We start from the raw sequence: 22786 nt of genomic DNA, 5'->3' as shown, positions 1-22786 counted from the left end.
ATGGGCATGGACCAGTTAATTTGTGTGTTGATTCAATAATAATCACAAAAATGTAAATTCATGTCTGGAACAATATTTGGTATCCTGATCACGAAACTATGCAGCGTCCTCACCTAAGTGCTATTAAAACTAAGTATCCTGATTTAAATGAACAATTCTTGCATTCAAGAGTTTAAAAGTGATTTTTTTGTCTAATGTAAAAGGAGTAGTAAAAGTTAAAACCACAAAAGTGAAGTTGGATAGGATTTTGCTAAAGTATCCTTAGTTTATTACAAAATATAGTTTTGTTGGAATACAGTGCAAGATGTGTAAATATTATTATGTAAAATACCTGTTTCACAGGTGATTTTAAAAGGCAAAGAAGTTATGCTCATTTTCAAAAATTGTGTGGTGTTGATTTCTATCGTGAATGGTTCCTTTTTTGAAGTTAATTAAGCCCAGTGTTGTATTTTATTGTCTTGCAAAGTAAATTGTGAACTACTCCAAGTAAAATGAATGATTAGCTGTTTTGAATTAGTCTTTTCTGCTCTAATAATCAAAGAGCGTGGACTTGTGAAACTGTACTACTTTATGAGTCCCCATCATATTCCCCATCTATTAGGAAAAAACTGAACTATTACTGTTGCTAAGGAAAACTGATATATGTAGAGGAGCTTATTTGTCAGTCAAGATAAAAGCCCCTCATGTCCAAATATAGTTCTGCGCTACATGCAGTAACATTTCAGTATTTGATTAAGTAATGCTCTTGAGTATAGATGTCATTAGTATGAGCTTGGTGCAAAATTACTTCCTATAATGTACTGGTGTGTTATTGGTAACTGCTGCTAAACACAGTTCAAAGCCTACTGTGTCAGATTGTATCCTGTTTGCTATTCAAAGGGAGATCTCAATGAAAGTAACTTCAATAACCACATTAAATTTTCTTAAAAATATATTTCTAAATTAATGTGCCTTATTGGGCTGGCGACCATTCAATTTTTTTTCATTTATTTATGATTTTATGACTTTCATTAACTCCCAAGGTTAAAGTCCGTTTGGTTTTCCCGTTAATTTCACCAAATTCAAAATTATAGTCCGATATCTTTGTCCATTAGACATACGTGCGGTCAATCTTCAAAAGCCTGTAGGAGGGTAACAATTAGCATGTTTCACGTTAGAGTGATATACGTTAGTGTTATACTAGGCTGTCTCTCAAAGGACAATGGCCACCAGTTATATCCTATTGAGAGTAGTTTAAATAGTCTAATTTGAACCCAGACAGGGATTTGGACATTTTAGAAGATCTTGAAATATATACTCATCATTGTACTAACCCAGTTAGTGCAATCAATGATCAAGTAATAAGTAACAGGCAAAGGTTTTCCAGCACTTTTGATGAGCTCCTAGCTTAATTTCTCTTTTACAATTCTCACTAGTATGAATGTACTATCTTCTGTTTTATTTGTGATGTACATAAAGAGTCAAAAACACACATAAAAAAAAATTTGGATCACACCGGTTCCCAGAACCCCTGCAGATAGATGTTGACTGTGGATGTTGTTTCTCAGACACAGTCCCTTTGACTGTTCAGAGATGTCACTAAACCCACCCAAAGATGTAAACAACTATGCATGAGCAGCACCTATTAGACAGAGGGTGTCCGACAGCTGATCAGTTCCAGTCAATCCACCAGGAAGGATACGGCTTGTGTTGTCTGTAGTTCAACCGTGCCTTGAAGGTCCATACCGCAGTTTGATCATGTCCGCATTGTTACTTTGTGCCAGGAAAGTCTCTCAACAAGGGAAGTGTCCAGGCATCTTGGAGTGAACCAAAGTGATGTTGTTCGGACATACAGAGAGACAGGGACTGCCGATGGCATGCCTTGCTCAGGCCGCCCAAGGGCTACTACTGCAGTGGATGACCACTCACTACGGATTATGGCTCTGAGGAACCCTGACAGCGACACCACCATGTTGAATAATGCTTTTCATACTGCCACCAGATGTCATGTTACAACTCAAACTGTGCACAATAGGCTGCATGATGCGCAACTTCACTCCCAACAACCATGGTGAGATGCATCTTTGCAACCATGACACCATGCAGTGCGGTACAGGTTGGCCCAACAACATGTCGATTGGACTGCTCAGGATTGGCATCATGTTCTCTTCACTGATGAGTGTCAAATATGCCTTCAACCAGACAATTGTCGGAGACGTGTTTGGAGGCAACCCAGTCAGGCTGAACGCCTTAGACACACTGTTCAGCAAGTACAGCACATTCATTTGGCTTTGTAGGCATTACATCCGGAAGCATTGTACATTAAATGCATCTTTGCTAGTTTCTGTAATAATGACGCTCAGTCATCAATAGTTCTGTAAACAGTTTTAACGTATTGACTGCCATGAGGCTGCCAACGGACACAGCAGTTCCTTATCTTTGATTCCATGTGCCAACTGGCAGTCACATGCTCCAGTCTGTGTAGTACAGGATGTAGAGCAGTACTTTGCATTGATTTGTATTCTTTGATTGAGTTGACACTAGTGTACAAGAAATCAAGTGAAATATCTTGTTCAAAGCATTGGATTTTGTTTTTGGAACTTGGTCTTTTTTATTTCTATGAGGAGCAGTCAAATGAAAATTGAGCACCTGCCGCAACAGGACCAAGAAATGATTCCATTCTAATGTAAGCACCACAGGCATTAACTCATTTATCCCACTGGGAGACAAGATGATCACATCCTGTTTCATCTACATCTACATATATACTCCGCCAGCCACCAAGTGGTGTGTGGCGGAGATCGTGGCTGGCCACTGACAACTCCAGAACCACAGTCATTCTTTCACTCCCTAATCCGACTGAAATCGACATCCACATGTCTTCCTTCAGGAGGCCAAAGATGTGAAAATGACACCATGAAAGATCCAAGCTGTACAGAGGATGTTGCAGTGTTTCCCAACCAAATCAGTGAAGTGTAAGACTTCATCCAATTGGCAGTGTGGGAGCAGGCGTTATTGTGCAAGAGGATGATCCCGTTCATCAGCCTGAGGACCAATGGCAGAGCCAACAGTGGAAAAAACCCACATCTCCCCCAGGAAAGAAATCCAAATCTGCTCACTCAAGTTCCAGTAAGGTCTTGACCACTTCCTCTGACTGCAGAGCCCCTCTGCTCAACGAGTTTCTCAAGCGTGGATCCACAATCAATGTGCAGAGCTATGTAAACACTTAACAGAAACTGTGGTGTACCAGAAAGTTAAAACCCTTGCAAATGCAGAATCATTCTGTTGTGTGGTAATGCCCGCCCGCCACACTGCCAATCTGACAAAGACTACACTTCAGGAATTTGGTCGGGAAACACCAAAGTGTCCTCCATACAGCCTGGGTCCTTCACAATGGGATTTTCACATTTTTGGCTACCTGAAGAAAGATGTGTGGACATCGATTTCAGTCACATGAGGAGGTGCAGAATGGGTGGGACTGTGAATCAGTCAGTGGCCGACTGCCCTCTACAAAAGAGGAATTGATCATCTCGTCTCCCTGTGGAATAAATGTCTTGAAGCATTTGGTGATCACTTTTAAATTGAAACTTTCCATAGTCTCATTGTGGTGAGTCTTTAGTTTTCATCTGACTGGCTCTTATAATTCTTAAGAAATTTCAGTGTCACTCTACATCCGGCATAAAGCTGAATAGTAATTTATATCTTGTATTGAACAGTGAGATTTACTGTATCCTATAATACAAACATAAATGGATTTAGCTCAAGCAGATCACATACTGTCAACCAGTATGACAGCAAGACATCGAAACCATTAAAAATGACTCTTTTTCACTGATGAAGAACTACTGTGGCTATTGAATAAATCAGATTTTGTACGTGGAGTGGTCCAGCATTATTGGTGTTTTCTGAAGAAGAATGTGCATTTGTGGACACGACTTATAGCGACAGCAATGATGATGATGACAATGACTGTGCTGATATTGGTGATGGCAACACACTGCAAAAAATTTAGAGCAAGTAGAACTGTAAGAAGTTCCAACTGCGGCCAAGGCTAAACTGCTACTGTTTCGTTAATCCAGCATTGCATTTCCAGCCCATGTTCATCCACAGTATGTACTTCATCAACAAGCTGTTTGTGACTGTGACTATTACAAACATGTCCAGGCATAAGACTCTGTTGTGTCCGCTGGCTGCTTCTTAGCCATCAGCATGTAAAAGTCCACCACAGACGTCCCAGATAATTGAGTAGTTATCCAAAGCACTGCCACAAATTTCTAAGTTAGTTACTTGTTACGAAACACAAGCACTTATCAAACAAGTGTTTCACATGCACTGGTCATTCAGGACATCGTGCACCCTGAAATATTCATATTGCGGCCCTTGGTAATGTATCTCAAAATACTCAGAGTAGGATCCTCTCCTGACAGTATAATTGTAACCTTCAAGGTTTTGTGCACGCCATATACACTTTCCTTTGCATGTTATCCTTCATTATTCTACTGAAGGAAATTTAACTTTGTTCAGATCTTCAGTTGCTGCAAAATAAATGCACTGACAGAAAAAAACTGCAACACCAAAATAAAATTAATGTAGAGAAATGAAATTTTGGGAATACATTTGTCTAGGTATCATACTAAAGTGACAAACATTGCAAGATTGCGGCTTAACATAAGTGCAAGATAAGATATTGCAATTGTGAAATGCCAGTACATTAATAACCAGTGTAACTTCCAGAATGTTGGATGCAAGCATGCATACGTGCATGCATTGTGTTGTACACAGGTGCTGGATGTCAGTTTGTGATATGGAGTTCCGTGCCAGTTGCACATGGTCAGGCAATGCAGGGTTGTGAATGACACTGGAGTTGTTGGCTGATGGTGTCCCATATGTGCTTGATTGGAGACAGCTCTGGTGATTGAGCAGGCCGAGAGACATGTCGACACTCTGTAGAGAATGTTGGGTTATAACAGTGGTATGTGGGCAAGCTTTACACTGGTGGGAAACACCTCCTGGAATGTTGTTCATGAATGGTCGAATTAGCAGATTGATGTACAGTTTTCCAGTCAGGGTGTGTGGGATAACCACAAGAGTGCTCCTGTTGTTGTACAAAATCACATCACAGACCACGACTCTAGGTGTAGATCCATTGTGTCTAGAATGCAGGTAGGTTGGATGCAGACCCTCGACTGGCCTCCTCCTAATCATCACAAGGCCATCCTGACACTGGAGTGCAACCAGATTTCATCAGAAAACACAATAGATCTCTTCCCTGCCTTCCAATGAGCTTTCGCTTCACACCACCGAAGTCGCAAATGGCAGTGGTTTGTGGTGAGTGCAATGCACGCTACAGTGTGTCTCGCTCAGAGCTGTCCTTGAAGTAGCCGATTTGTAAGAATTCATTGTGTCACAGTAGTGCCAACTGCTGCTCAAATTGATGCTGCCAATGCAGTACAATGTGCCAGCGCCATACACCAAACACAATGGTCTTCCCTCTCGGTAGTGCCAACTGGCTGTCTCAAGCCCTGTCTTCTTGTGACCACCGCTGCCAGCCATCATGTACTGTGGCTACACTCCTGCCAAGTCTTTCTGCAATATTAAAGAAGGAGCTTCCAGTATCTCGTAGCTCTATTACGCGACCTCATTCAAACTCAGTGAGGTGTTGATAATAACATCTTGGTCACCTTAAAGGCATTCTAGACTCCACCTTGGTGCTGTGACTTTTTTTTACCATCCATATATTTTGATATATGATTAAAACTGTTGGTGGAAAAACTGTGACACGTGTGTCCATGGTAGCAGCTTCTGAAATCATAGCTAATGGCTTACTTCACTTGTCATACTGATACGTAGGCAAAGCAGCTATACCATGAACACTCTGACTACACAAGTCATCGAACATACATTGTGCAGTTACAAAACGTGCATTATTATATGGAAATTGGAATGTCACTCACATACAGTTTAAGGGCACAAAGCAAGAGGAACTGCATGTCCACAAAAGTATTGTAAACTCTGACAGGTATGCAAGATATTCTTGGACAAAAGTATGCTAAGAAACTACAACAAACAAGTTTAGTATACTTGCACAACTTCTTGTTCCAAATTTAGCACAAATAACTTCATACCAGAGTTGTCAATTTTTTTGAGTAAAAGAAAGAGCTGATACTTTCTAATCTATGTGAAGCAATTTTGGTACACAAAACTCACCGTACCCAAAATATGTCAAAAAAGGCTGCTACACAGCACGAGCCCTAGAAGATGCAAACTGAATTTTCCACCAATGAAAGCTGTTGGAACCTCATTTAATAAGCGACTGTGCCATTTCATGTACGGCAAAAAATATGGTACATAAAAGCTATTTTCAATAATGATAGAAGCTGAAGAAATAAATTAATGTTTGCATCACAGTGAGGACTTGAACCCGGGTCTAGTGCTTGCTAGGCAGATGGGCCAGCCAGCCATTACACCACCGTAGTGGTGTGGCTAACACAGCCACACAGATTACCTTAGTCCAGGGCCCTCCCTAACATGAACTTCATTCCACACCTTCAGCCCATTTTCTCCTTCCCCATACTGCTTTGGTGGTGTAATGGCTTGGACATCTGCCTCGTAACCAGGACACCTGTGTTCAAATCCCAGCTGTAGCACAAATTTTAATTCATTTCTTCAGCTTCTACCATTATCAAATATAAAGTTGAGACACATACGTCTCAAGGTAATTGCAATTCCATCAGATGAAAGCTATTCGTTTACAAATGGATCACTAAAATTAGTCCCCGAGTTGCCAGAGTCGGCAGTTGTGTGCATGAGTTGTGCTTGCTTGTATGTCTGAATGGTGTGCGTTTCTATTTTGCTGTTGATGGCTGTGGCTGAAAACTTTATATAAGTTTCTTTTAATCGTGCTTGTCTGCAACTTAATGTGTCTTCTATCTTTTCCTACATTGTTGATATTCCTACCTGGAGTTTCCATTGTTTAATACAATTAGTTCCCACTTTAAGTGCATACAAAGCCCTTACTGAGGTGTGGAATTTACTTAAGAAAATCACTTTTGAGAGCTGAGTTATATCCAATGGTAAAAAAAAATTAAACAGTCATGAGCAATCGAATTTGGGATAGCTGCTCTATTGGAGGGGGAGGGAGGGGGAGGGGGGGTGAGAGAGAGGGGGGGGGGAGGGAGAAAGAGAAAGAGGGAGAGAGAGAGAGAGAGAGAGAGAGAGAGAGAGAGAGAGAGAGAGAGCTATTGTCTCTGTGGTGAATGGAAGAGGTCGGCAGAAGAGTCAGGCTCTCGATGGAAATATCAACTAATTTGATTGAGCCAGGATAAGGGCATCTCCTGATACATCGGACACACTATGTCGGGAGAACAGAGGCAGTTAGTTTTTTCATATGTCACATACCTAAAGTACCTCACTTTGGGACAAGCCACTGCCGCTGACACCAGAGCCAACTGCTGTGGGCAACAATGCATTGCTGTTGGAGGACTGCCATTCAGTATCACTAACTTGCTATGGGCTACAGAAGTCACTCATGTGCAGCACCAGGCACAGACAATAGCTCGAGTGTGGGAACGTCACCACTGTATGCTAATCATGGGGAAAGGTCATTTGCATTGATAAGTCTTGGTACACCATGATGTCAGCATATGAGTATGTACAATGACAATCACATGAGGCAGTGTACCTTGTCCCTAAGAGGGCACCATTCACGCAGGAGGTGGAGTTGCTGCTGCCTTCTGTGGGGGATGTTTACATGGGATGAAGTGAGATTCCCGATACTAAATGCATATTTTAAAGTGGCTCTTTTCTGATCAGAGAAAGTCAGCTGACTTCAGGATGTTACTGAATGTTTACACTTGTTGCCAACTATACCTATGTACCAATAGTGTGTGCTGTAGCATTAAGTAGCCATTGTGAAAACAGTGTTGTGCATTGTGGTTATTATTATTATTATTATTAATCAGAAAAGTGAGCCACCTCCTAGTGGTTGGCCATCAACTTTCACGTCAGTTCAATGATGCATTAACCCAATACATGTTCATTTCTTTAGTGAGTTATAAGCTGACTGCCCTTGGAGAAGGCAGGGCTTGTCCCAGCAGCCAATGTGCTATGAGCCAATCATAAGATTTCATTCCCAGCATCCTCTATGGAACATCCACCTTAAAATGTGTGATTAATATATATGCCTTTATCTGTCTTTGAAAAACAGTACGCGACACTACTCTTCAATCATGTGCATCTGTTTGTTCATCTTCACTATCCTCACAGCTGACCTGCATCTTTTGGAAGACAATTCACTGGAATCAGATACGTTAAACACATGAGGGATGCTTGTGAGCAATACCTGTGCACCTTGGACCCAGCATGAACCAACCAACACGAGTTTTATTGGAATTTGATTAGTCATGGATCAATACAGCTCCCCAGTGCCTTTGGTGTCTCTTTGAGTTCAGGACACATTGTCACTGTTGTCAGTTTGACAGCACTGATACTTTCTAATCTATTGAAGCAATTCCTGTATAGAAAATTCACCATACCCACAATATGTCAAAAAAGCTACTACATGGCACACATTAACATAACAGTGTGTGTGTCTGTCAGATCCACTTGCTAATGGGTGTATATTTTTTCCAGTTCAGTACTTTGGTGATCAATGGAGTGTTCATTAACCCACAGCTTAAATCATTAATAAGCAAAGGTAACTCTTAAGATTGTCGTTAGTGGGATGTTATGTTCAAGTCAATGTCTTGTTGCAAGGCAAAACCTTTCCCAACCAGATGTCTCGGCATGTTGCTAGCAAATGACATTATAATCCTTTTGGTTCATTTCTCCATCTGTTTTCACCAGATCTCTGACTTTATTGACTCTTTCCCAATGGTCAGCTCTCCAGTGTTGATGTGCTGTAGACCACTGAGGCCTTATAGTCTTGTTAACAGGGCGCAAAAATGGTATCCCTGTTTTTACATAACCCTGAATTTTGTTTTCAGTCAGGCACCATCTCACTGTTGACTCACGCCCTGGAGTATCCCCATTTGTATTTAGTTCAGCAATCAATTTGTCGAAAAATTTGAATCTCTTAAGTTTACTGATCAGTGCCAAATACTTTTCCTGGGATTCTAACATTTTCCTGGATCCTCCTGAGTGAGGACAATCATTGTATGTTGATATCAGTGTACGATCTCAACAACTCAACTGATGGAAATCTTCAGTTTATTCGATATTTGTCAGATACTATTGCCTCTTGGTGCAAAGTGATATCTTCACCCATGAATCATAAGGACTGTGGCACTTTGGAGCCATTTTCAGTTACCTCTAATGTGTGTCCTACCTTCATACAAACTGAACTACAGCTGAACAGAATTGTAAACAATGTACCACTACATGGTCATGCTGTCTGCTGGCACCACCTGGCTTGTTTAGTGGAACTGCTTGGAGAGGTAAAGCCAGTTTGTATAAAACTGAACAATGCCAATATTTATGTATCTGTACAAATTGAAATTATTCTTAATTGTTATTTGAGCATACTATTCTATATTCTAACCAATAATTCACATAGATCACTCTCATCTTGCTCTGTTGCAATAAGCAGCATGGTGTTTCCAAACTTATGGAGGATAGAGTGTGTGTATGTGTGTGTGTGTGTGTGTGTGTGTGTGTGTTTTATCAATAAAATGATCAAATTTTGAAAATAAAGTGTAATTGGATAGATAAAAAATTGTAAAATTTACACAACAAGTGGCAACAGGAGAGCACATATACAAAAGGTATTAAAGTTTGGAAGCTTCCAGAGCTCTGAAAGCTTGCAAACATTAATAGCTTTATAAGTGTGTTCTCCTGCCACTGCTATACATATAGTTTCATTTAACAAAATAATAACAGCAAACAAACAATGTAACAAATTTTATTTACAATAGATACAGTGTTATGAAACACCAGTAGTCCATGTTATGACTCATTTTCTGCAGTTAAAAGGCATCCTTCTATATCTTGTTTGTCTTCCTTGTCCATATCCACCCCCCCATCGAGATCTTCACCCGGCTGACAACTGTCCTCCTGGGGCTGGTGTTGCAAAGCAGCAAAGTGCCGTGCCCTTTCTCGCCTTGTCTTAATAAGAATGCGGTGTCCAGGGCAATCCTTATCTTGCGTATAACACAGTGTTCGGCAGCATGCTTTGCATAACTGGTGCTCACATTTAGTGCCCTGCAACAGGATGGCAGAGGCACAGTTTGAGAAAGAACTTGCACTATATTTACACAGGTGAAACACTGTGTTGGCATATGTATCTCATCTTTACATTAAGCGCACACAACAAAATAACGGGAAAATTTTGACAGTAGTGGAAAATATCCATAAATTATTCTTGTAGAGGAGTCAAAGAAAGCTTAAGGATTTTAAGTTTGTGCATTCTGGAGCTATATAAGAAGCCAGACAAAACACTCAAAAGGCTTTGGAATAGAAGGCACCATGGTCAACATGAACAGGCACTCCGAGCTCTAATAAATTAGAAAAACTGAAAAGAAATGTTAAGCATATTTCTTTATTCAGTCAAAGAATCATTTTTAGTACATTGTTTTTAGTATGAAGTGACTTAATACATGAATAACAATATTTGGTAAATGAGTTTTACTTATTATGATGTTTCACAAGTTCAGAGTAGAAACACTGGTCAAGCAAGAAATGTTTCAACTGTTGTGGGACACCCAAGGAAATAGACATAGAACTGTAGTCACCATATAGAGCAGGTGCCAAGTTGCAGACAGGCCAAATGTAAGCTTTTGGCCAAAAGGCTTTCTTATAAAGTAGTCAGAACACACACATTCACGCAAGCACAACTCATACTCACATGATTACTGTCTCTGGCCACTGAGGCCGGACTATGAGCAACTGCACATGATGGAAGAAGCAATCTGGGTGGTGGGGGTATGGAGGAGGCTGGGGAGGGAAGGAGGGAATGGAAGGGATAGCAGGGAAGCGGGTGGGAGACAGTAAAGTGCTGCTTGTGGGAGCACACAGGGACAGAGTAGGACAACTAGATACAGTGGGGACGTTACTCAGATGAGGGGATGGGGGTGCCGAAAAGGAGAGATGTAGAGGACAGGAAAAATGATTGTGGGTGTGTTGGGGGAACAGAAGGCTGTGTAGTGCAGGGCTGGAGTGGGAGCAGGGAACATGATATGTGCATGAAGGACAGTGACTAATGCAGGGTGAAGACAGGTGGATTATGGGAATGTAGGATATACTCCAGGGAAAGTTCCCACCCACACAGTTCAGAAAAGCTGATGTTGTAAGAAAGGATCCATATAGGACAGGCCATGAAGAAGTCACTCCAGTGAAGAATGTTGTGTTGGGCAGCATGCTCAGTAATTCGTTGGTCCAGCTGTTTCTTCACCAAAGTTTGTTGGTCACCATTCATGTGGACTGACAGATTGTTGGTGTCATGGCCTCTTAGCAACAAATAATCCTGAGCCAAATTTGAGTATCAAAACTGATAAAAGGATTAGTGAAAACAGGGTTGTCGTAGTGAGAGCAAATGTTGTAGCTCCAAAATCTTATAAAAATAATAAGTGAAAAATGTACCCATTCAAAAAAGCAGATAAAAATTCACTTGATGCCTTCCTGAGAGACAATCTCCACTCCTTCCAAATTACCAATGTAAGTGCAGACCAGATGTGGCTTCAGTTCAAAGTGAGATATTTATACCAAATAAATTAACAAAAGATGGAGCTGATCTGCCTTGGTACACAAAACAGGTCAGAAGACTGTTGCAGAAGCAATGAAAAAAGCATGCCAAACATAAATAAAAGCAAAATCTCCAAGATCAGTGATCTTTCACAGATGCTCAAAATTTAGCGCAGAATTCAATGCAAGATGCTTATAATAGTTTCCACAACAGAAAATCCAGAGAGATTCTGGACGTATGTAAAATATGCTAGTGGCAAGACACAGTCAATGCCTTCTCTGCATGATAGCTATGGAAATTCTATCGATGGCAGTGCTGCCAAAGCAGAGATACTAAACACAGCCTTCTGAAATTCCTTCACCCAGGAAGACGAAATAAATATTCCAGAATTCGAAACAAGAACAGCTGCCAACATGAGTAACTTAGAAGTAGATATCCTTGGAATAGTGATGAATTTCAATCACTTAATAAAAGCAAGTCTTCCAGTGTAGACTGTATACCAATTAGATTCCTTGCAGAGTATGCTGATGCAGTACCTCCACACTTAACATTCATATACAACTGTTCGCTCAACTAAAGATCTGTATCCAAAGACTGGAAAGCTGCACATATCACATAAATATTCAAGAAAGGCAGTAGGAGTAATCCACTAAATTATATGCCCATATCATTAATGTCGATATGCAGCAGAATTTTGGAACATATAGTGTGTTCAAACATCATGAATTACTTCATAGAGAATGGTCTATCAACACACAAGCAAGAAAGGTTTAGAAAACATAGTTCTTGTGAAACACAACTAGCTCTTTACTCACATGAAGTGTTGAAGGGATTTCAAACTGATTCTGTATTTCTAGATTTCCAGAAGGCTTTTGACACTGTACCTTACAGGCAACTTGTAGTCACATTCTGTGCTTATGGAACATTATCTCAGTTTATGTGCTGTATTTGTGATTTCCTGTCAGAAAGGTCACAGTTTGTAGTAACTGCCAGAAAGTCTTTGAATAAAACAAAAGTGATATCTGGCGTTCCCTAAGGTAGTCTTATAGGCCCTTTGCTGTTCCTTATCCATACAAATGATTTGGGAGACAATCTGAGCAGCCTTCTTAGGCTATTCGCAGATGACACTGTCATTTATCAACTAGTAAAGTCATCAGAAGATCAAAATAAATTGCAAAACAATTTAGAAAAGATATCTGTGTGGTGCAAAAATTGGTAATTGACTCTAAATAATGAAAAGTGCGAAGTCATCCACAAGAGTGCTGAAAGGAGTCCACTAAACTTCAGTCACATGATAAATCAGTCAACTGTAAAGGCTATAAATTCAACTAAAAACAATTACGTACAACCTACATTGGAAAGAACACACAGAAAATGTTGTGGGGAAGGTGAACCAAAGACTGTGTTTTATTGGTAGAACAATTAGAAGATGCAACAGATCTACTTAAGAGACTGCCTATACCAAGCTTGCCCGTACTCTTCTGGAGTACTGCTGCATGGTGTGGGATCCTTGCCAGATAGGATTCATGGAAAACATCAAGAAAGTTCAAAGAAGAACAGCACGTTTTGTATTATCGAGAACTAGGGGAGAGAGTGTTACTGACGTGACACAGGATTTGGGGTGAACATCGTTAAAACAAAGGTGTTTTACACTGTGGCAGAATCTTCTCACAAAATTTCAATCACCAACTTTCTTCTCCAAATATGAAAATATTTTGTTGATGTCGACCCACATAGCAAGAAATGATCATCATCATAAAATAAGGGAAATCAAAGCTCTCACGGAACAATATAAGGGTTCATTTTTTCCGCATGCTGTTCGAGATTGGAATTATAGAGAATTATAGCGTGTGTTTCGATGAACCCTCTGCCAGGCACTTAAGTGTGATTTGTAGAATATCCATATACACACATCAAAAAAAGTTCTGCATCACCCCGGTTTCCAGAACTCCTGAAGATAGGCATTAACTGTGGATGTTGTTTCACAGACACAGTCCCTTTGACTGTTCAGAGACGTCACTAAAGCCGACCAAAGATGTAAACAACCAAGCATGAGCAGCGCCTATTAGACGGAAGGGGTCTGACGGCTGATCAGTTCCAGTCATTCCACCACAAAAGAGGTACACACAAGTGAAGTGTCCAGGCATCTTGGAGTGAACCAAAGTGATGTTGTTCGGACATGGCGGAGATACAGAGAGACAGGAACTGTCAATGACATGCCTCACTCAGGCCTCCTGAGGGCTGCTACTGCAGTGGATGACTGCTACCTATAGATTATGGCTCGGAGGAACCCTGACAGCAATGCCACCATGTTGAATAATGCTTTTCATGCAGCCTCTGGACATCACGTCACTACTCAGACTGTGCGCAATAGGCTGCATGATGTGCAACTTCACTCTCAACATCCATGGCAAGATCTTTGCAACCACAACACCATGCAGCGCAGTACGTATGGACCCAACAACATACTGAATGGACCGCTCAGGATTGGCATCACGTTCTCTTCACCAGTGAGTGTCACATATGCCTTCAACCAGACATTTGTTGGAGACATGTTTGGAGGTAACCCGGTCAGGCTGAACCCCTTAGACACACTGTCCAGCAAGTGCAGCAAGGTGGAGGTTCCCAGCTGTTTTGCGGTGGCAGTATGTGGAACTGACGTACGCCACTGGTGGTCATGGAAGATGCCATAACGGCTGTACGATACGTGAATGCCGTCCTCTGACCAATAGTGAAACCATATCAGCAGTATATTGGTGAGGCATTCATCTTCATGGACGACGATTCACGCCCCCATCATGCACATAATGTGAATGACTTCCTTCAGGATAACGACATTGCTTGACTAGAGTGGCCAGCATGTTCTCCAGACATGAACCCTATTGAACATGCCTGGGATAGATTGAAAAGGGCTGTTTATGGATGACGTGATCCACTAACCACTCTGAGGGGTCTACGCTGAATCGCCATTGAGGAGTGGGACAATCTGGACCAACAGTGCCTTGATGAACTTGTGGATAGTATGCCACGATGAATACAGACAAGCATCAATGCAAGAGGAAATGCTACTGGGTATTAGAGGTACCAGTGTGTACAGCAATCTGGACCACCATCTCTGAAGGTCTCACTGTATGGTGGTACAACATGCAATGTGTGGTTTTCATGAGCAATAAAAAGGGCGGAAGTGATGTTTATGTTGATCTCCATTCCAGTTTTCTGTACAGGTTCCAGAACTCTCAGAATCGAGGTGATGCAAAACTTTTTTTGACGTGTGTAGATGTAGATGTAGAATGCAGCACAGTGGTTGCAGCTTAGCTTGCAGATCACATGACTGCTTTGACAGGTAACCCTGCCTTTGACTGGATAAATAATGCTTATGACTAGACAGGACAAGGCAGTGGTTGGAGGATGTATGGACAGGTATTGCATCTAGGTTTATTACAGGGATATAAGCCATGAGGCAAGGAGTTGGGAGCAGGGATGAAGTAGGGATGGACCTCAATGTTGTGTAGGTGGAATATCACTGTGGGAGGGGTGAAAGGACAGTGGGTAGGACGTTCTGTATTTTAGGGCACGATGAGAGGTAGTTGAAGCCCTGGAATACAATGTGATTCAGTTGCTCCAGTCCTGGGTGCTACTGTGTCACAAGAAGAATGTCCCGTTTTGGCTGGACAGTGGGACTTTGGGAGGTGGTGGGTCAACATTCCACCCTGGATTTTCCATAGTGTGATAGAGAGCAGTAGTTCAATCTTTCAGCATAGTGGCTGAGTGTATATTTGGAACATGATTATTTTCAGCATTGTCTTGAAATGATTGTAGTAGGGGTTAGTCTATATGATTTCTTTCGGGTTTTATACAAAGTTTCTATTAATGTGTTGTAATAATTGTGGGATATCCTGGCTGGAAAATAAAAATGATTTGCATAGCTTTGCACAGGAACATACACAGAATGAAATTATCCTTAGGTTTCAAATTTATTATTATTATTTGATGTTGGTGTGCCAGTGAACAACATACTGTTCTATATATACAGGGTGTTACAAAAAGGTACGGCCAAACTTTCAGGAAACATTCCTTACACACAAATAAAGAAAATATGTTATGTGGACATGTATCCGGAAACACTTAATTTCCTTGTTAGAGCTCATTTTAGTTTCGTCAGTATGTACTGTACTTCCTCGATTCACCGCCAGTTGGCCCAATTGAAGGAAGGTAATGTTGACTTCGGTGCTTGTGTTGACATGCGACTCATTGCTCTACAGTACTAGCATCAAGCACATCAGTACCTAGCATCAACAGGTTAGTGTTCATCACGAACATGGTTTTGCAGTCAGTGCAATGTTTACAAATGCGGAGTTGCCAGATGCCCTTTTGATGTATGGATTAGCACGGGGCAATAGCCGTGGCGCGGTACGTTTGTATCGAGACAGATTTCCAGAACGAAGGTGTCCCGACAGGAAGATGTTCGAAGTAATTGATCAGCATCTTAGGGAGCACAGAACATTCCAGCCTATGACTCATGACTGGGGAAGACCTAGAACAACGAGGAGGACACCTGCAATGGATGAGGCACTCCTTCGTGCAGTTGACGATAACCCTAATGTCAGTGTCTGAGAAGTTGCTGCTGTACAAGGTAACGTTGACCACGTCACTGTATGGAGAGTGCTACGGGAGAACCAGTTGTTTCCTTACCATGTACAGCGTGTGCAGGCACTATCAGCAGCTGATTGGCCTCCACGGGTACACTTCTGCGAATGGTTCATCCACAAAGTGTCAATCCTCATTTCAGTGCAAATGTTCTCTTTACGGATGAGGCTTCATTCCAATGTGATCAAATTGTAAATTTTCACAACTAACATGTGTGGGCTGACCAGAATCCGCATGCAATTGTTCAATCACGTCATCAACACAGATTTTCTGTGAACGTTTGGGCAGGCATTGTTGGTAATGTCTTCATTGGGCCCCATGTTCTTCCACCTACACTCAATGGAGCACGTTATCATGATTTCATACGGGATACTCTACCTGTGCTGCTAGAGCATGTGTCTTTACAAGTATGACACAACATGTCGTTCATGCACGATGGAGCTCCTGCACATTTCAGTCAAAGTGTTCGTACGCTTCTCAACGACAGATTCGGTTACCAATGGATTGGTAGAGGCGGATCAATTGCATGGCCTCCACGCTCTCCTGACCTCAACCCTCTTGACTTCCATTTATGGGGGCATTTGAAAGCTCTTGTCTATGCAACCCCGGTACCAAATGTAGAGACTCTTCGTTCTTGTATTGTGGACGGCTGTGATACAATACGCCATTCTCCAGGGCTGCATCAGCGCATCAGGGATTCCATGCGACGGAGGGTGGATGCATGTGTCCTCGCTAACGGAGGACATTTTGAACATTTCCTGTAACAAAGTGTTTGAAGTCACGCTGGTACGTTCTGTTGCTGTGTGTTTCCATCCATGATTAATGTGATTTGAAGAGAAGTAATAAAATGAGGTCTAACATGGAAAGTAAGTGTTTCCGGACACATGTCCACATAACATATTTTCCTTCTTTGTGTGTGAGGAATGTTTCCTGAAAGTTTGGCCGTACCTTTTTGTAACACCCTGTACATATAGAGACTCCACAAACCACCTTATGGTATGTTGTTGAAGATGCGACAGGTATAATTTCACAATGTGTGTGTGTGTGTGTGTGTGTGTGTGTGTGTGTGTGTGTGTGTGTATGGGGGGGGGGGGGGGGAAGTAATATTTTTCTTTTATTTTAACAGTAAATCTCTACTCTTGCGCTTAATATATGAGCCTGTGGTGAAATGCACCGCTCTTCTCTTGATCTCCCCTATCTCTCTTATTAATCTTACTTGTTAAGGATCCCACATTGATGGTCAAGCAAGAGTAAGCGACTTCAGTCATAAGAGAACTGCATTTCCTTAACATTGTTCCAATAAATCTCAGTTAGGCACCTACTAGTTTTATGTGGTTGTTCCAGTTTAGATTGCTCTGAATGTATATTCACCATTTTGACTGTTGCCCATGGTTGTAAACAAACAATAATGGGTCACTCCATCTATTTATGTATAACACATTGATTCTGTTTATGTTGAAAATCAACTGTCAGTCCCGATACCATGCATCGATACTCTGGAGGTCTTACTCCATTTTACTACAACTATCCAGTGTTGAGAAACCCACATATACAACAGCTTTTGTTATCATTTTTGCATTTGTGTTTAGTTACAACCATGACCCATCAAGCAGTATTACTAGCAAGTTTTCCTGCTGTACCTATCTGCGACTCAGCATCTCTGCTATATGGTGAGTAGCAGCTTTCCTTCTTATAATATTGTAGCAAACAGTTTTCATGTGCTGCTGGTATTGTCTGACAAATCTACATACAAAGAGAATAAGAACAGTTCTACCAATCTGCATTGGCATACATTTATTATTACCTCTGTTCTGGTGGATTCTTGTTACTTAAAATATTCCATAAATTCCGATATTCTGTAAGTTCATATTTTGTTCACTAGGGGAAACTGCAGAACTTTACTGAATGCCTCTCAGATGTAAATGACTACTGTATCATTCTGGTCATCATTATCTACTGCCTTGCGTATTTTACGAACAAACAGAAGGTTCTTCTTCATGGGATGAAATCTATGAAATATGAAACCTGAATACATGAATACAAGAATACACTCTTCTGAAGCTACAGTGCACAAGGAAAATGCAGCCTAGATGCCTTTGTACACATCTTGACCTCTCTTATCTTGTTGTTCTTCTGGGGGTTATACAATGTGTGTAGCACTACTAAGTAACACTCTTTTTATAATTTTGATTATTTAAACTTGCCCAACCGTGTTTCACAGAAAGAAATTGACTTTCTTCTGACAGCGTAAGGTTCCTGATCTTCCCCATAACTTTCTCATGCTGACAGACATAGTCAGTTACAAGTGTGGCTGAATGCCACTGAATTCCTCTTATTTCCTCACTAATCCAACCAAATGATGATGGGCACAAACTACTCACTATTCATTAAGAGGTCTCACAAAAATCTTTTAGATGGACTGCCTTGGAGATGCACATAGACACATCTATAATTTTGGCAATAAACGGAAGCCATCCATTTGCACTTCACATGTCTATTTCTGTGTGTTGCTTATAATTTGCAATGCTTGTTTAGCCCAATCTATGAACTGACGTATCCAATCAACTATATAGAGGACTTAAATGTGAACTCCAAACCACAGTGCAACTTGGGATTTTTCATATACACAAATTATTGTCAAAGATGAAAGAACTGATAAGTGACAAAAAAAAAATACTTGAACTGACTGGCAACTGCATAACTTTGGATTTTCAGTCTGATAATCGCTGGCTACTGAGCCAAATAATCTTACATTTATCCACATTTCATGCAAGCTGTAGAGCATTACATCAAGTCGCTGATGTGTTTGAGACTTACGAATTATCCTGCCATTATTCAAAGATGTAAATGTCCTGTACACATCAACACCACAAACTGTCTGAATATCCTTCTGAGATTGCTTGGCATACCATATCTCTATACAAAGAGAATAATAACAGTTTTACCAAGCTTCCTTTGTGTACTCTCACAGATTTTGTGCCTGGTGAGCACTCATTATACAAGAAAACATGATGGGATATTTTCCAGTTACAAATTCATTGATCGAGTTACATAATTGCAAAGATAAATATTGCTGTTGACTGGCAGTCACATTTCTGGTACATCATGTGCGGACACAGGAAGTTATTGTTCACATGTATGGTGTTTCCTAAATCCAAGCTAATTCTGAGGAGCAACTATGACTTTTGCCAGCTTTATTTCTTCATTGATAGTCATCGGTAGAAACGTACTGCATTGTTACACTCACTGAAAAATGGGGGGTGGAAGTTCAGTTGCACAATTGCGTTTCACAGTTCTTTACTTTCACTGTTCGCAACCCTCCAATATTACACAGTTGTATGGCCAGTTCACTACTGGTAAATGTTGATAAGCCTCATTAATAGGTTTCAGGCAAACATCAGCATGCTGTCACAATAGTTTGCTGTTGAACATCTATGAGCAGAAAAACCTAACCACACAGTTCACAGTTCTTGTAGAATTATAAGGTATGTGTGCACTATTTCTCAAAATACTTGAACAGACATTGTCATTACTTGATATAACACATGGCCTATTTGTGTTACACTAATTCCACTGTTAAGTTGATGGGTTGTTGTTACTCTAACCGATACATAATTCCTGTCTGAGAATCGGCTGTGGACTGACTGTATAGGGACCAAAAATCCATCCTTTATACATCCCCACAATAATAGGCACTGAAAATATACATTGTTCGATGTTTAAGTTACAGAAATTACAATTAAAACATAACTCATTCCATTAACTGAATACATTGAAAAATTCCTTCTTTTTAACAGTGCCTTCTATCACAAAGGTTAGGCCAAATCATTTTTAAATAACGAAATTAACAGATGTAGTTATACAAACAATACTTTTTACACAACTGGTAATTATTTTGGAATTAATTAAGGGCCGGCTTTACTAACATGTTTTCAAATAGAGCCAAATAAATAATTACAGAATCCTAGTAGTTCTTCCAAATGTGTATAATTTGTACAGAATTTATACTTGTTTATAAGTCAACAATAGAATTTAAGTCATGAAACAATTACTGATTTCACCCTGTAACAAAGGCATTAACTAACAGTGAAAATAAATTAGGAAATTGATTACATACACTAGCACAAAATTAGGCCTGGTGCTATTTTCCTTATGACTGAGGGCCAACCTTTCTCTTTTTTGGAAATGCAGATTATACTAATGCATGTTAATGGTAATTAGGCAAAAATGAAAAAAAAAGGAATTTACGGAGGAAGATGGCAAAACAATAAAGGAAGTAAAGTGATCCCAGCCTGCTTCATCACACAACCTCACTCTTATAAATTGCATTAAACTGATCGAGAAAAAAAAAAAAATGTAAGTTCAAATCTTAAAGGAATCTCCATTGCTGTGATGTTCTTAGTTATGCGTAAATCTGTAGGGCAGATGGGGGCCTGTCCTCTTAATAAGAGCTTCTTTGTCTGTTTGACTTGCAAAGATTCTTTGTTCACACTTTCACAGCACACTTTATGTATGCACTAATGCCTGTGAAAATGGCAACCACAGATTGGGTACACAAATGATTAACACTACAGAACTATACACAATCTCTGCTCTGACAGTTCAGAATTGTTTGAAGATAGAACATGTTGCAACCTATTGCTGATGCATCGAATCAAGCAGAATGTGGATATGTTCTGGTGAATTCCTCAACATACAATTTGCATGCAGCTCTGCAAAACACAAAAAAATTATTATGGAGGACACTGACAAACAAGTTGCCAATAGGCTGCCTTCGGTACATAGAAGATAATAGATGATACATTATTGTGTAATATCTGATGTGAATACAGTTGCCACTTTAAGACAAGAAGTAGTGGCTCACATTTGAAAACTCTATGCCTTGCCACACAGCACACTAGTATTCGTGATGGGGTAGGATATTAAGGGAGGAGAAAGAGTGAGGGGAGAGGGGGGGGGGGGGGGGGGGAGACAATGTATCCCCGAGAAGGCAAAATTTATGAGCAACAGTGAGATTAAAATCTTACCATTGGATTGGGACATTCTGCACACTTCTCTACTCCCTTTCTTCCATTGAACACTTTGTTTGGGTTCCTCTGTAGTTTCCTCATCTTCTTCAATAACCTTTTTGATTGAGATTTGCTGCAAGTGGATTCTACACTGCTCTCCCTTTGCCTTTTCTGAGAGACACCATCATGATTCTGGAACAATGAGATAATGTGAAAAGACACTATACCAGAATTAGGCTTAATAGGAGTGGTACTCTGTAGCTATGTCGCTATAGTCACAGAAGGATTAGAAGAAACAGTAATTATGATCATCAAGAAGATTAAAATGACAGATAGATACCTCTTTCTCTGCATCACCGCCAACAGTGGTATCCAGCTCCACAGACTCTGAAGTGCCTCCAGCTGCCTGATTTTGTGCCACTTTCTGGAGGTGCACCTCTGGGGGATCACGCACATACGGCTGACAGATCCATGGAGGCAGCACCAAATCATATCCTGAAATACAAATGTGTAAATGCAACAAAACGGTACAAGTTAGAGGAATACATCTGATGCAATTCCTACCATTAACTTGCATTTGGAACTGTGCATAAACCCTTTTTTTATCACTTGTACAGATTTAACACTGCTGTAAAATGAAAGTGAAGTGAATGAGTCTGTAGAAATTATACATATATGTATGAAGGGGTGCAAAAAATTATTATTTAAAAGCTATATATTTTCAAATTGTTTACAAAACAACCTTATCCCCTTCAAAATACTCTCCATTACAACTAACAAATATATCCCTCTCCTGTCTGCCACAAACACAGTTGCACAATCTTCTTAAAACTTCTACATAAAAGGTTTGATTGATGGTCTGACCTAGAGTAACAAACTCTCGTATTTTCATCGAATCAAGCAGTTGATGGATGTACAGAATGAGGTTTGTCACCAATTGACATATTCCCATTTTTAAACCAAGTAAACCATTCATACAATTGAGTTTTTCCCATAGCATCATCTTGGTAAGCTTGTAACGAGAATTATACGTATAATAATTTTTTTTTATGAATTTAGATAAATTAATAATAGCAATGTGTTGAATTTCTTTTTCGATTCTTTTCGTGTCATGTTAAAGAAACTGTGAGTAACTTTTGAAACGAATATTATTTATGTTAGATTTCAAATAATGTGGTAATCAAAGGAAAGTGTATTTAATGTTAAAACTATTGTAAGATGTGAAAATTGTAATTTATACACTTGGTCCATACGTGGGTAATGCATTAGGATATGTGTAGTAGAAAACCTGTGGTGAATACCCTACCTGTAGGGGAGCGGGAAAAGGTGGAGGCAGGCGAGGCGGGAAAACGCACACTGGGCGCGGTTCGGCACAACGGGCTCAGTAACACAGTCGGAGGCGAGCAACAGTCGGAAGTACACATACTGTACCGAGGAGGCTACCCAGGAAAAGTGGATTCCATTGAGCCTCGGA

General features: G+C 40.4%; 1 protein-coding gene across 2 annotated transcripts in view; it reads right to left on the bottom strand.

The window, feature by feature from the left end:
- Nucleotides 1-9861: 9861 nt before the first annotated feature.
- Nucleotides 9862-22786, bottom strand: part of LOC124619462 (tRNA-dihydrouridine(16/17) synthase [NAD(P)(+)]-like) — a 539847-nt gene continuing 526922 nt past the window's right edge. For both annotated transcript variants that reach the window (XM_047145875.1, XM_047145865.1), the window contains exons 6-8: nt 21653-21807; nt 21331-21504; nt 9862-10176 (exon numbers count right to left, since the gene is read on the bottom strand). In XM_047145875.1, coding sequence (XP_047001831.1) covers nt 9922-10176; nt 21331-21504; nt 21653-21807 — 584 coding nt within the window. In that variant the 3' untranslated portion in view covers nt 9862-9921. The remainder of the gene's footprint in view (nt 10177-21330; nt 21505-21652; nt 21808-22786) is intronic.

This window comes from Schistocerca americana, chromosome 1, assembly GCF_021461395.2.
Source record: "Schistocerca americana isolate TAMUIC-IGC-003095 chromosome 1, iqSchAmer2.1, whole genome shotgun sequence".
Taxonomy (NCBI): Eukaryota; Metazoa; Arthropoda; class Insecta; order Orthoptera; family Acrididae; genus Schistocerca; species Schistocerca americana.
Note: the sequence above shows the minus strand (reverse complement) of the source record. Positions and strands in the feature narration are given on the sequence as shown.